Source organism: Scyliorhinus torazame, chromosome 13 (assembly GCF_047496885.1).
Source record: "Scyliorhinus torazame isolate Kashiwa2021f chromosome 13, sScyTor2.1, whole genome shotgun sequence".
NCBI classification, from domain to species: Eukaryota; Metazoa; Chordata; class Chondrichthyes; order Carcharhiniformes; family Scyliorhinidae; genus Scyliorhinus; species Scyliorhinus torazame.
The window spans coordinates 81,144,638-81,158,749 of NC_092719.1; the positions used below are offsets into that span (position 1 = coordinate 81,144,638).

General features: G+C 44.1%; 1 protein-coding gene across 2 annotated transcripts; it reads right to left on the reverse strand.

Annotated features, from left to right (window-relative positions):
- Positions 1–269: 269 nt before the first annotated feature.
- mrpl42 (mitochondrial ribosomal protein L42) lies at positions 270–11,906 on the reverse strand. Of its 2 annotated transcripts, none has more exons than XM_072471868.1 (5): positions 11,738–11,906; positions 4,027–4,090; positions 3,857–3,941; positions 2,289–2,452; positions 270–551 (listed from the first exon to the last, which is right to left on the reverse strand). In XM_072471868.1, the coding sequence occupies exons 1-5, from the start codon at positions 11,817–11,819 to the stop codon at positions 506–508; spliced, it is 441 nt and encodes a 146-aa protein (XP_072327969.1). In that variant the 5' UTR covers positions 11,820–11,906; the 3' UTR covers positions 270–505. The 2 variants fall into 2 exon arrangements, with proteins under 2 accessions (XP_072327969.1, XP_072327968.1); XM_072471867.1 differs by having other exon boundaries at positions 11,793–11,904.
- Positions 11,907–14,112: the final 2,206 nt, after the last annotated feature.

A 14,112-nucleotide genomic window follows, 5' to 3' on the forward strand; every position in this document is an offset into this window, starting at 1 on the left:
CACCTAACGAGCACGTCTTTCGGGACTTGTGGGAGGGAACAGGAGCATCTGGAGGAAATCCACGTAGACATGGGGGGAACGTTCAGACTCCGCACAAACAGTGGCCCAAGCGGGAATCCAACCTGGGACCCTGGTGCTGTGAAGCAACAGTGCTAACCACTGTGCTACCATGTGTGTCCAGTTCATCTCAATCTGCCTTCACATGGACACAACTGGTGGATTGAAAAAGTAGTTCAAAAACTGTCTCAGTTAATAATGAGATGAGAAAATCTTATTATAAGATTTTATTATGTTAACATAGTGAACTGACAACAACGAACTGCTAAACAGGCATTCCATGGCTTGGAAGGGGCTTCATTTTTGCATGCAAGACTGCTTCTTAAACAGTTCAAATATCGAAGTGTCACATGCGATTGAAACCATAGACTCCTAGAGCAAGCATCAAAGGTCTTTCCTGTCCAGTGGATGTATCAGTAGCATAGGCAATTCCAGAGCTGAAAGTGCATCATCTGTCTTTTGGGGGACTGGGTTTAATCTTCTGCCTGCGGTAACTTTAAACAAAAATGAGACATTTTAATCCCTTCATTGTGGACCAACAAAATAGGCATACACCCATATCCATAATATTTTCTGCTACTTCCATAATTGAACCTTTTCATTAATGATTCCTTAAATACTAAATCTTCCAATAACTGAAAATGATATGTGGATTAAGTGAGTGCATAAAACTTGACATAATGTGGAAATGTGAGGGGATGCACTTTGATGGATGAGTATTTTCGAAATGGCAACAAGAAGCGAGGAACTGTGTAGGAGCTAAGAGGTTTAGGAATCCAAGCAGAGATATCACAAAGTTAGTGGATAGGTACAAAACATGATTAAAAAGTTAACTGAATGTTAAGTTACTGTTTTACAGAGCTCTGGTTAAACGCCTCTAGAATGCCACATTCAGTTCTGGGCAGCATACCCAAGGAGGAATATACTGGTGTTGGTGGGGATGCAGCATGTAATCACCAGAATGATACCAAAGCATGAAACTATGACCACATTTTAAATTCCCATGAATATAAAAAAAGGGGTAGTGTTAAAAACACTTCTTCCCACAAATGGTTTTGGAAATATGGAACTTTCTCCCTGTTAGGAATTGGAATTAAATAAAAAAGAACTGGTTAAAAAAAGAAACGGATAGGGTTAGCTGCACTGAGGAGTTGTGAGATGCAGCTCAGTAGCAGGGTTTAACAGTTACTTTGTTAAGCAAAGTATAGACTAGCAGTCACGGGACCTGTATCATAGTCACCAACAGTTGCAAAACAGAACTCTCAGAGAATCAAGCTGTTGTGCAAATGGAAACTGTGAGACACCATTCATTAAGTTCAACTAGAGGAAAGGTTCCCGAAAGAAAATTAAGGTCGCTCATGGTAATTATTTGTTGGATTTGGTTCAGTGTTAAAACCTATGGGATGTTGTTTTGGGGAAGATATATTCTCAGAGTTTAGGAAAGTAGATAGATTTGGATTTGGGGGGGGGGGGGGGGGGGATTTAAATATACTGTCTGGGTAACCATTATTATAGTTAATTGTAAATGTTGTTCTTCACTGTTGCCTTTTTTGATTTTTTTTAAAGTTTAATAAACATTGTTATTTGATCATTTACAACAAGACCCCTTTCCTCACTGGGTTTCATTTATTTTCTCACTTTTTCCAAATTGCAAAAATAAATAGTTGACATTCCAATTTTCCCTTCTGGGATTTGGGATGCCTTCACATTGAACATCAGCATATTTCAGAACACTCCCCAAAAAGCTGTTGAGGCTAGGAGTGAAAATTTTAAAACTGAGATCCAACAGATTTTTGTTAGGCAAGGGTCTGAAGGATTACAGAGCAAACACAGGTAGGTAGAGTTAAAATTCAGATCAGCTATGATCGAAATTAAATGGGAGACCGAAATGATCTCCTCTTCCTCCCTATATGATTAATCAATAAAAGACCGAAAGAGTAGCACAATGTAGTTCAAATCTGTGGATTGAATACACCGACAACAATGGAAGGCAAGCCAGAGCTTCCCCTTACACCAAACTAGGAGTGGGAAGAGATGGGGTTACAAATGTGAGCTTAGTCTTTTTGTATTGGTGTGCAAAAACTGTACTCACCTTATACAGCTGCAAAGCTTGAGATGGGGGGTTGATTTTCTACAGGTGAATATAGCTTCAAAGTTTACAGTAGATGTGGTTTTATTGAACACAGCTCACAAATACGGAAACCAAACTGAACTACAAAAATAATACTCACTGCCCAATTGGATACCAACGGTGTTTTGTTGTATAGAACATTTTACTGAGTTCTTCAATTGTAGGGGCCTGTTTTTCACGCAGCACTTCTTTATCCAACCTGGCCTTTAGCACCTGGTCATGAGTCTCCTCTTTGTTCTCCACAGGGGAAGGTCTTGAAATGGGCTGCAAAACAGAACACAGCTCGAATCTGGGAAATGACCGTCAATTTAGTTTTAACATTTAGTTGATAAATGGGTAGGCTACAAACTGGTTTTAAGGACACTATTTTGTTTCTAAAAATACAAAAAAAAGTGAAGACCATTACTCAATTACTAGGGCCTCAGTTGATTGCGTGCTTTCAGCTGCCTAGCCTAGTTCTCAAATTCCCTCCCTAAATGCCAGGTTACCACTTCCATTTCTTCCTCATTGCCGTGGGCAGCACGGTAGCACAAGTGGATAGCATTGTGGCTTCACAGCACCAGGGTCCCAGGTTCGATTCCCTGCTGGGTCACTGTCTGTGCGGAGCCTGCACGTTCTCCCCGTGTCTTCGTAGGTTTCTCCGGGTGCTCAGGTTTCCTCCCACAGTCCAAAAGATGTGCAGGTTAGGTGGATTGGCCATGATAAATTGCCCTTAGTGATCAAAAAGGTTAGGAGGGGTTATTGGGTTACAGGGATAGGGTGGGAGTGAGGGCTTAAGTGGGTCGGTGCAGACTCGATGGGCCGAATAGCCTCCTTCTGCACTCTATGTTCTATGTATCCATTTGGCTCAGTGACAATATTCTTGTCTGATTATGCTTCAATAAAGCTGCGGGCCACTTTTGGGATACAAGTACAGGTTGTTTAGGACATGCACCCATACATTCCCTTTGAGAGAAAGCCTCCCCTCTCTGTTTCTTCCCAGAATAGCTGTTAGCAGAATTCATCATATGGGGAACGAAGGTACTGAGACTGGGAAGCTCTGAATCTTGAAACCATATTAAGCAATGCAGAAAAAAATACTGATTAAAAATAACATTGCACACATCATTGCAAAGAAAGTTAGAAATTTATATTTATTTTTCTCCAGACAAATTAAGCTGCAACTTCAGTCTCAGATTGTAATGTTTTGTGTTCAGTATTTTTACTCCTGATAATAGCCAACCCCACTCTGCTTTTACCAGTTTGGCTATATCCCATTACACCACAAAAGGACAACCAGGCAGACTGACCATTTTCAGATATCTTCCACAGCCTCCTTGTCTGGTCTGTTGGGAAGCGCACAATAGGATGGCACCAGTGACATGCTCAACCAGAGAACAGAATTAAAGTATAGCGATTCAATCGTGCATCTTCCCAGTCTTTAGGACAAGGTGTTAATAGTTCAGAGCACAAAATATGAGAAGGGTCTCCTCTATTTCCTGTTACATGGAACATTATAATGTGTTTGGCTCATTATGGTAAACATGAACAGTACATCATAATTCAAATTCAGCTCATTGGGATTGAGCAAAACTGCCATAAATATACATAATTGTAACATAATTGTAACATGAATTCTGCAACTCAGACTTCCACAAAACCCTCAATATAAGAATCCATCAGTTCTACCTTGGTGTGTTCATACGGGATGTCCACTTGTGGGTGGTAACAGACTATTGTCTGTCCATCTGATGTCATTGCAAGTTCAACTTTGCTGTAAAGAGATGGAAGCGGTTTCAGTAATTGAATTCAAAAGCTGCCATACGTGGATGCGACCAATCAGAAATACAGTTACTCACCAGTTGTAATCGTTGGGAAGAGCAGCATACGTAGACTTGTGACAAACACAACTCCCAACTCCACCTGCACAAGATAATACAGCTTAGATTTAGTCATTCACACCATTATGACAAAGACATGTTAATTCAGTTATCTTATTGGGAAAAATAATTTTATAAAGAAACAAAACATTGCATTTCTATAGTGCTTTTCAAAACCAAAAAACATCCCATTTGGAGACTGACGGTTCAACTTCATTTGTCTTTACGTACTTCATTGGCCATAAAGATGGCTATAATGTAATGTAGGAAACGCGGCAGCTAAGCTGTACACAGACCGCCTCCCACAAACCAATGTGATAATGAGCAGATAATCTGTTTTTGAGATATTGATCAAGGGATAAATATTGACCAGGACACCAGGAATAACTTCTCTGCTCTTCTTCAAAACAGTGAATAGTGATGTGGGATATTTGCCATTCAATGAGAGTGCAAACAGGGCTTTGGTATAATGTCTCATCCAAAAGAGGTCACTTCCAACACTGGAATGTCAGCCTTGATTTTTGTGCTCAAGCCTTGGGTCGGTATTAAACTCAGAACTTTGAGACTCAAGCAAGAATGCAACCAATTGAACAACCAAATGGGTCAGATTGACAAAACCTTTTATATGCATCAATTCCAATGATTTATTCATATTTGGATAAAACATGAAATATTGGGATATCATAATTCCAACATTTCGATCCCACCATACTTGCAGTCCAAAGAAATCACTCCCACGTTTCATTTAAAGAACTAAAACTGCAATTCAAAATTGTTGTAGTTTGAATACTAACCTGATCATACAGACAAGAGTGGTGTATGGCGGGGGTGGCATGGTGGCGCAGTAGTTAGCACTGCTGCCTCACAGCACCGAGGACCTGGGTCACTGTCCGTATGGAGTTTGCACATTCTCAGTGTGTCTGCATGGGTCTCGCCCCCACGACCCAAAGATGTGCATGGTAGGTGGATTGGCTACGCTAAAATTATTATTTTTTAAGTTGTGTATGGCTACAGTGGCGTATTGGAAATAGCAACCCAGAGGTTAGGAGTTCAAATCCCATTGCAACCAATTGTGAAATTAACCTAGTCATTTGTGGGCTAGCACTAGGGGGTTAAAATAGCCAACTGGTTCACTACTGTCCTTCAGGAGAGAGATTGATTATTAAATGCCCTCTGAAATGGCCAAGCAAGTCACTCAGTTGTTTCAAATTGCCACAAAGTCAAAGAAATATTGAAACCAAATGGAACACCTGGCATCCACCTACACACCAGAAATGGCCTGGCAGAACCAGCTGTCTATTCTGCAAAGTCTTTATGAACATCTGGGGGGGGGGGGGGGGGGGGGGGGCTTGTGCCAAAATTGGGAGTGTTGTCCCACAGACTAGATCAAGCAACAGCCTGATCTGGAGTCATACTGTACAATGTCCCAAACACCACCATCACCAACCCAGGGTATGTTCTGTCCCACAAGGAGGCGGCACAAGGGTATATAGTCGAGAGGGATCACAAGAGTATATAGCCTTGGGATCTCCAACATCAACTCTAGACCTCATGATGGCTTATGGCATCAGGTTAAACATAAACCTCCTGCTGATTACCACCTCACCCTCCTCCCTCTGATGAATCAATACTCCATGTTGAACACCACTTGGAGGAAGCACAGGATGTCAAAGATACGGAATGTACTCTGTGCAGGATATACTCTTGAGTGCAGGACATTAATTTTCATCACCAAGACTGGCTTGGAAGCACTACTACTAATGGCAGGTGGGGAGGGAACAAACATGAGGAAAATAAATATTTGACCTCGTCTTCACCAACCTACTTGTCACAGATGCATCTCCATGACAGTGTCAGTAGGTGTGGCCACCACACACGCCTTGTAGAGATGACGTTCCACATTGATACCATCCATTGTGTTGTGTATTACCAACTCCATATCAAATTGGACAGCGATTAAACATCTAGCAACTCAAAACTGGGCATTCATGATGCACTGTGGGCCATCAGCAGTATCAGGATTGTATACAAACACAATCTGTAACCTCGTGGCCCGGCATATCCTCATGCTACCAATACCATCAAGCCAGGTATGCAACCATAGTTCAATGAACATTACAGAACAGCATGCCAGGAGTAGCACCAGGCATACCTAAAAATGAGGTGTCAACCTGGTAGCACCAGGCATACCTAAAAATGAGGCAGCAACCTGGTGAAGCTATCACACTGGATAAATTCCATACTTTTTTTTTTCTTTAGGTTTTTAAAATAAATTTAGAGTACCCAATTCATTTTTTCCAATTAAGGGGCAATTTAGCGTGGCCAATCCACCTACCCTGCACATCTTTGGGTTGTGGGGGCGAAAGCCACGCAAACACGGAGAGAATGTGCAAACTCCACACAGTGACCCAGAGCCGGGATCGAACCTGGGACCTCGGCGCAGTGAGGCAGCAATGCTAACCACTGCGTCACCGTGCTGCCCGATAAATTCCATTCTGAACAACATGGAATAGAATCCCTATAATGCAGAAGGAGACCATTTGGCCCATTGCATGCTTACCTTTAGCGAATATGTACAAAGACCCCCAAGTCTCATTGCACATTCCAGTCTCTCAATCTAGAACCAGATAATAATCTGCCTTCCTGTTTTGCTACCAAAGTGGATAACCTCATATTTATCCACATTATACTGCATCTGCCATTAATTTGCCTACTCTCTCAACTTGTCCAAATCAGAGTGAAGCAACTCTGCATCCTCACAGCTCACTCTCCCACCCAGCTTTGTGTCATCTACAAATCTGGAGATATTACATTTAGTTCCCTCATCTAAATCATTAATATATATTGTGAATAGCTGGGGTCCGAGCACTGATCCCTGCGGTACTCCACTCGTCACTGCCTGCCATTTGGAAAAAGACCCATTTATTCCTACTCTTTGTTTCCTGTCTGTCAACCAGTTTTCTATCCATCTCAAAATACTACCCCCAATCCCATGTGCTTTAATTTGACAGGCTAATCTCTTAAGTGAGACTTTGTAGAAAGCCTTCTGAAAGTCCAAATAAACAACATCCACCGGTTCCCTTCGTCAATTCTACAAGTTACGGACTTCTGGTGGCGGCTATGTGGTGGCTCCCGCCAGGGTACTTTGTTTTTGGCCCTTTTGCCCGGTTTATGGGCGATTGTTTGGGGAAAATTGGTGTAGTTTGATGGAATCAGATCTGCCCGTAGGAGTAATGTCCAGTAAATATTACACAAGGCAGAATTCAGGCAAAGGATCGTCGTTAGACTAAGACGTTCCTAGAGCCTCAGCGGGGGGAACTCATGGCGGAGGCATCTGCTGTGTTGTTGTTCCCTCTGGTCGACTGAGATGTTTGTTAGCCTCTTGACCACCGAATTTAAGAAGCAGGGCAGGAAGTCGATTTCGGCGGGAGAGGAGGAGCTGGTTTGTCAATTTCAGCGGGGGCAGTGCGGAAGTGATTGCTGGGAGGTAAGTCTGTCCTTTAAAAACACTTGTCTTTGCAGGGGCAGGCCAGTCGATTTCGGCGGGAGAGGAGGAGCTGGTTTGTCAATTTCAGCGGGGGCAGTGCAGAAGTGATTGCTGGGAGGTAAGTCTGTCCTTTAAAAACACTTGTCTTTGCAGGGGCAGGCCAGTCGATTTCGGCGGGAGAGGAGGAGCTGGTTTGTCAATTTCAGCGGGGGCAGTGCGGAAGTGATTGCTGGGAGGTAAGTCTGTCCTTTAAAAACACTTGTCTTTGCAGGGGCAGGCCAGTCGATTTCGGCGGGAGAGGAGGAGCTGGTTTGTCAATTTCAGCGGGGGCAGTGCGGAAGTGATTGCTGGGAGATAAGTCTGTCCTTTAAAAACATTTGTCTTTGCAGGGGCAGGCCAGTCGATTTCGGCGGGAGAGGAGGAGCTGGTTTGTCAATTTCAGCGGGGGCAGTGCGGAAGTGATTGCTGGGAGGTAAGTCTGTCCTTTAAAAACACTTGTCTTTGCAGGGGCAGGCCAGTCGATTTCGGCGGGAGAGGAGGAGCTGGTTTGTCAATTTCAGCGGGGGCAGTGCGGAAGTGATTGCTGGGAGGTAAGTCTGTCCTTTAAAAACACTTACCTGGTCCCGTTTTCGGTCCCTCTTTTCTGTTTTTTTTTATATTTTAGTATTTAAGGCGGGAACAGGAAGTTCAACCCGCGGACTTCTGGGAAGACCCTCACCAATAAATTCTGGTGGAGAGGAAACCCGAGACACTATACGTGTAGTGTCTCCCACCCGCCCTCCTCCTCTAGAGAAGTTCCTACTCCCGAGAGGGAGCTTTCAGGTACTTGCAAGTCCACAATATTTTATGCAAGGAGCTTCCTTCATTTCCTCTGGAACCATTGCCTTCACTTATGGACAGGGTACAGTTCTTGGCCGAGTTACAATGGTGATCTAGGAGGGAGACGAATTACACTAACATGTTTTGGTTTTGCCCCAAACTTGTTAGTTTCTGGGTCTCCTTTTTTGATTCACTGTCAAGGATTTTGAGCGTTCAGCTGGAGCCGTGCCCGATGCTGGTCATTTTTGGAGTATCAGACTTGCAGGTGCTGCAGATGGGGATAGGAGCAGATGTCCTAGCCTTCACCTTGCTAATAGCCCAGAGCCAAGTTCTGCTTGGGAGGAGGTCCCCGGTGCCACCCAAGGCCTCGGCTTGGTTGAAGGGACCTGATGGCATTTTTGCACCCGAGAAGATCAAGTATACCATGAGGGGATCAGTGAAAGGTTGTACTCGAGGTTTCAGCTCTTCTTCATCTCTTTTTTCAGGGAACTGATAACCCTCAGCTTGGGAGTGGGGGTTCTTTTTATTAAGGTTCTGTTTTCTCTATGGGGGTTGGGATTTATCTTGTTTTTTGTTATAATGAAAATCTTGTTTGAATAAAAATATATTTGTATAGCTTTACGAGTTAGATTCCAGTAGATTTGACAAGTATGATTTCCCTTTCGTAAATCCATGCCGACTCTTTCCGATCCTGCCACTGCTTTCCAAGTGCTCTGCTATTAAATATTTTATCATGGTGGACTGTAGCAATTCCTCCACTACTGACGTCAGGCTGACTGGCCTATAATTCCTGTTTTCTCTCTAGCTCCCTTTTTAAAATAGTGGGACTATTTTTTAAGCTACTCTCCAATCTGTAGGAACTGTTCCCGAGTCTATAGAATCTTGGAAGATAAGCACCAATGCATCCACTATTTCTAGTACTCTGGGATGTAGATTATCAGGCCTTGGGGATTTATTGACCTTCAATACCATCAATTTCCCCAACACCCATTTTCCTACCAATACTGATTTCCTTCAGTTCCTCCCTTTCACTAAACCCTGTATTCCCCAACATTTCTGGCATGTTATTTGTGTCCTCCTTCGTGAAGTCAGAACCAAAGTATGTATTTAGTTGGTCAACCATTTCTTTGTTCCCTGATATAAATTCACCCTTTGACAAAGAGCTATCCAGAAGCGAAACATTAGCTCTGTTCTCTCTCCAGCTGTCTGACCCGCTGAAATTGTCCAGTATTGTCTGCTTTGGTTATAAATTTCCCTGAATCGGACTCTAAGACATTTGTCTTCAACAAACATTTCTCTTCACATACTTATAGAACCTTTTACAGTCAGTTTTTATATTCCCCCGCAAGCTTACTCTCATACTCCATTTCCCCCATCTTTGTCAATCCCTTTGTCCTCCTTTGCTGAATTCTAAACTGCTCCCAAACCTCAGGTCTGCTGTTTGTTCTGGCCAATTTGTATGTCTCTTCCTTGGATCTTATCTCTAACATCCCTTGTAAGCCATGGTTTGGCCACCTTTCCAGTTCTTTTTGTGCGTCAGGCAGGAATGAGAGGTGCAGTTCACCCATGCGCTGTTTGCCATTGTTTATCCACCGTCATCCCTTTAAGTAACATTCCCCAATCCATTGTAGCCAACTCGTGCCTCATACCATTGTAGTTTCCTTTATTTAGTTTCAGAATCCGAGTCTCAATCAACAACGTCACTCTCCATCGTGATGAAGAATTCTATCATGTTATGGTCGCTCATCCTCAAGGGGTCTCACAACTAGATTGCCAATTATTCCTTTCGCATACACAATAACCAGTCTTGGATGTCCTGTTCTCTAGTTGGTTCCTCAACATATTGGTCCAGAAAACCATCCCATATGCATTCTAGAAATTCCTCCTCAGGTATTGTGACTAATTTGATCCGCCCAATCTATATGCAGATTAAAGTTACCCTTGTATGCATCTCTAATTTCCTGTTTTATACCATTCCCAACATCACCACAGTTTGGGGTGTTTATATACAACCCCCTTTGGATGTTTTTTGCCATTTGGTGCTTCTCAACTCTACCCAGATTGCACACATTGGAACTAATATCCTTCCTCACTATTGTGTAAATTTCCTCTTTAACCAGCAATGCAACCCCACCGCTTTTTACTTTTTGTCTGTCCTTGCTAAATACTGAATATCCATGGATGTTCAATTCTCATCCATGCAGCGATGTCTCTATAATCCAGACTATATCATACCCATTTACATCCATTTGCATGATGAATTAATTCATTTTATTGCGAATGCTCCATGCATTAAGGCACAAAGCCTTAAGACTGGTCTCTTTAACACTCCTAGTCCTGTTTGATTCAGGTCCTTGATTTCTTTTTATTCCCCTTTTGGTCGTTTCTCCCTCCTCCGACTCCTTGCAGAGGTTCCCATTCCCCTGCCATTTTGGTTTAAACCCTCCCCAACCACTCGAGCAAATACTTCTCACGAGGACTTCTCAGAGGACATCAGTCCCAATTCTGCCCAGGTGTAACTCGACCACATTTGCACTGGTCTCACTTCCCCAGTTGTTAGACCTCAAAGACAGAGAGTTTTTAAACTCGTATTCAGTTGTTCTACCTCAGGGACAGAATTTTTGACACCCATAAGATATAGGAGCAGATTTAGGCCAATCGGCTCATCGAGTCTGCTCCACCATTCAATCATGGCTGATATTTTCTCATCCCATTCTCCTGCCTTCTCCTCATAACCCCGGATCCCCCCTCATTAATCAAGAACCTATCTATCTCTGCCTTAAAGTCACTCAGTGACTTGGCTTCCACAGCCTTCTGCGGCAATGAGTTCCACAGATTCACCACTCTCTGGCTGAAGAAATTCCTCCTCATCTGTTTTAAAGATTCATGCCCTCGGGTTCTAGATTCTCCTATTAGTGGAAACATCCTCACCACGTTCACTCTATCTAGACCTCTCGGTAATCTGTAAGTTTCAAAAGATCCCCCTCGTCCTTCTAAACTCCAGAGAGTACAGACTCAAGTCCTCAACCGCTCCTCATACGACAAGTCCTTCGTTCTAGGGATCCGGAAAACCCACATTGAGTTGTTAGACCTCAGGGACAGAGTTTTTAACCCCACATTGAGTTGTTGGACCTCAGGGGCAGTTTTTAAACCCACATTGAGTTGTTAGACCTCAGGGGCAGAGTTTTTAACCCCACATTGAGTTGTTGGACCTCAGGGGCAGTTTTTAAACCCACATTGAGTTGTTAGACCTCAGTGACAGGGAGTTTTTAACCTCCGGGTGCGCGGTGTCTGCGCTCCCCCCGGGGATCCGGCGCCCAGCAGGGTCCGGAGCGCAGCGGATTGCCGCCCAGGCGCGGTAACCTCATCAGCGGCGCTCGGTACCTCTCGCAGCCGCCGCTCCACCCCATGTAACCAACCGGCCGAGTGCAGGATTTACCAACATGCGTCCCACTGGCAGCGCCATGTTCCGCTCGCCGGAATGGGAACCGGGTGCCCCCAGAAAGTAGTCCGTTGGAAAGCTCAGCCTGGACCATGGGTTCCAGTTTGTGGTGATTGAACCTAAAAGGGGAGGGTCAGGATAACAACATTTCCCCACAGAGTGGTGGTTTTATACTGGATATTTAACTGGGTCAAAGAAAGAGGCTGATTAGGCATTATGCCATGTTTAGTGAGGATATAACTTAAAATATTGGCAAAGTCTCATTGAAAAACCAACAGAATCAGTATCAGTCTTTTGCTGAGGAAACGGTTGAGAAGGGATGGGATGTGATGGAAAGGGATGAAAGGGTAACGGCTGGTGCCATTGTTAGGTTTGGCTTTCACAGAGCGCTGGCCCTTGTTCTGCTATAAACACATTCTGCTATTTATGCCACTATTGGCACCTTAATCCTTTATTTCTCTTCTATCAACACTCCCTCTGACTTGTCTCAATTAAATCTTTGTCAAATCTCCTGAGCTCCCATCTCTCCCTGCCCCATTTTGATCCGCCCCCTCTTCAACAGTTTAAAATCCATTACATTTCTACCTCTCTTCAGCCTAGTGGAGACCGTGGAGCACATTTATGTTGTCTGGCCTAGGCTGCACTCCCTTTTTGGTTTCTTGACAGCATTCTTGTTGAGGTTTTCTTTGCACTTCAGCCCCACGCTCCTGATCTACGGACATCCGGTGCGGAGGAGGGCAGAGGACCTCCTTGTGAACCTGCTCCTGGGCCTGGCCAAACTTGCCATTTATAGGTCCAAGCAGCGGTGACCGAGGGGGTCGTCCAGCGTGACTGTCTGCCCATCTTCCGCGGCCTCGTTACGGCCGGGTGTCCACGGCATGCGGTGTCCACGGGCACACTCGAGATCTTCCGTGTTCGGTGGGCACAGCAGGGGTTGGATTGCCTTATCGACCCCGATTTTCGCACTTTAATTTGACGGGATTTTGTTTCCTTTCTCGTTTTTTTTTGGGCTGTGCTCCACTCGTTGTTTTGGGACATTCCCCTCTTTTGTTTTATCCATCAGTTACTTTATGTTCTTTTGCTGGGTTGTCACACCCAGCATCAAGCCAGAGTTACTTTATGCTCTTTTGCCAGTGTCAGTGGCGGATGCTGACTTAACTCCTGTACGTGTAAATAAACGTACAGGTCATCACTTCACGAAAAAACCCCATAAAAAACAAACAATAATAAAAAAGACAAAACACATAAACAAAAATATTTTTTCTTTTCCCCTGTTAAATTAGAGTAGTAAGACCATATAAAAGGTGTATCTCTCTTCAGCTCTGAATAAGAGTCATATGGCCTCAAAACGTTAACCTTTTCCCCTTTTCTCCACAGATGCTGCTGAGTTATACCAGCATTTTCTGTTTTAATTTAATTCTGCCATAATTTGTTTTTATTACACAAAATACATAATGGCAAGGATTCCCCATTCGTGAGACTATGTTTCCCGCTGGAGTTGAATTGGAAGGGAGCGCAAATAAGGAAGCAATTCAGAATACAAGGTATTCCTGTTATCGGGTCACCATTTTGAGCGGGCAGCCCAATAGCAAGGTCCAACATCTAGCCATCCCTTCCACACCCTACCCACATCGTAAAGCAGCCCCCAACCACCTTGCATCATGAAACAGCCCCCCACCCCTGGATTTTCTGGGATACTTTTGTGAGGGCCACAAAGAATCCAGCACAAGTTTTAAGGATACAAAGTAATAACATTTATTTACAATAACATACATACATACATACATATATATATATATATATATATATATATATAAAACAGCAGCAACTTCCCTTGCTGCACACTCCTTCCTGCTGGTTCCAAACTGGCCAGCTTTATTTATACTTGGAGTTTACTAATGGTTTCTCCGCCCCCCTCATTGGGGAAGCTCATACTCCCACAGAATTGTGGGATTGTCATTAGTCCCCAGCCAATGGTAAGCAGGCAGGTTATAACATCCCTCCCCCCCAAAGTCCAAGGAATCCACCGAAGACCCTGGCGAAGGAGGGCGTTGGACTCGTTTTGCCGCAGGCCGGACACCATTTGCACGAGGCGCTGGATCGGGCGGCGTGTAACGAGACGGAGACCGGCGCTTCCGTGATGAATGGGGTAACGGTTGTACATCCACGGCCCGTGGACCCGAGGATTCCCCCTTTGATGCGTCCTCTGTCTCCAGCTCGGAGTCAGAGTCTGCTGCCTCCGTCATGTCAGCGTCTCTATCTCCATTCGGTTCTGTAACGACCTGCGCAGGCTTTGAGTGAGGCACCAGTGGAAGGT

Excerpts from the sequence above, each read along its gene's own strand:
- mrpl42 (XM_072471867.1), bottom strand. The coding sequence starts at position 11,889 with ATGGTCCAGGCTGAGCTTTCCAACGGACTACTTTCTGGGGGCACCCGG. Across the intron at positions 2,453-3,856 it reads TCCCGTATGAACACACCAAG|CCCATTTCAAGACCTTCCCC; the intron begins GTAGAACTGATG and ends TCTGTTTTGCAG. Across the intron at positions 552-2,288 it reads CGTTGGTATCCAATTGGGCA|TTACCGCAGGCAGAAGATTA; the intron begins GTGAGTATTATT and ends TTTTGTTTAAAG.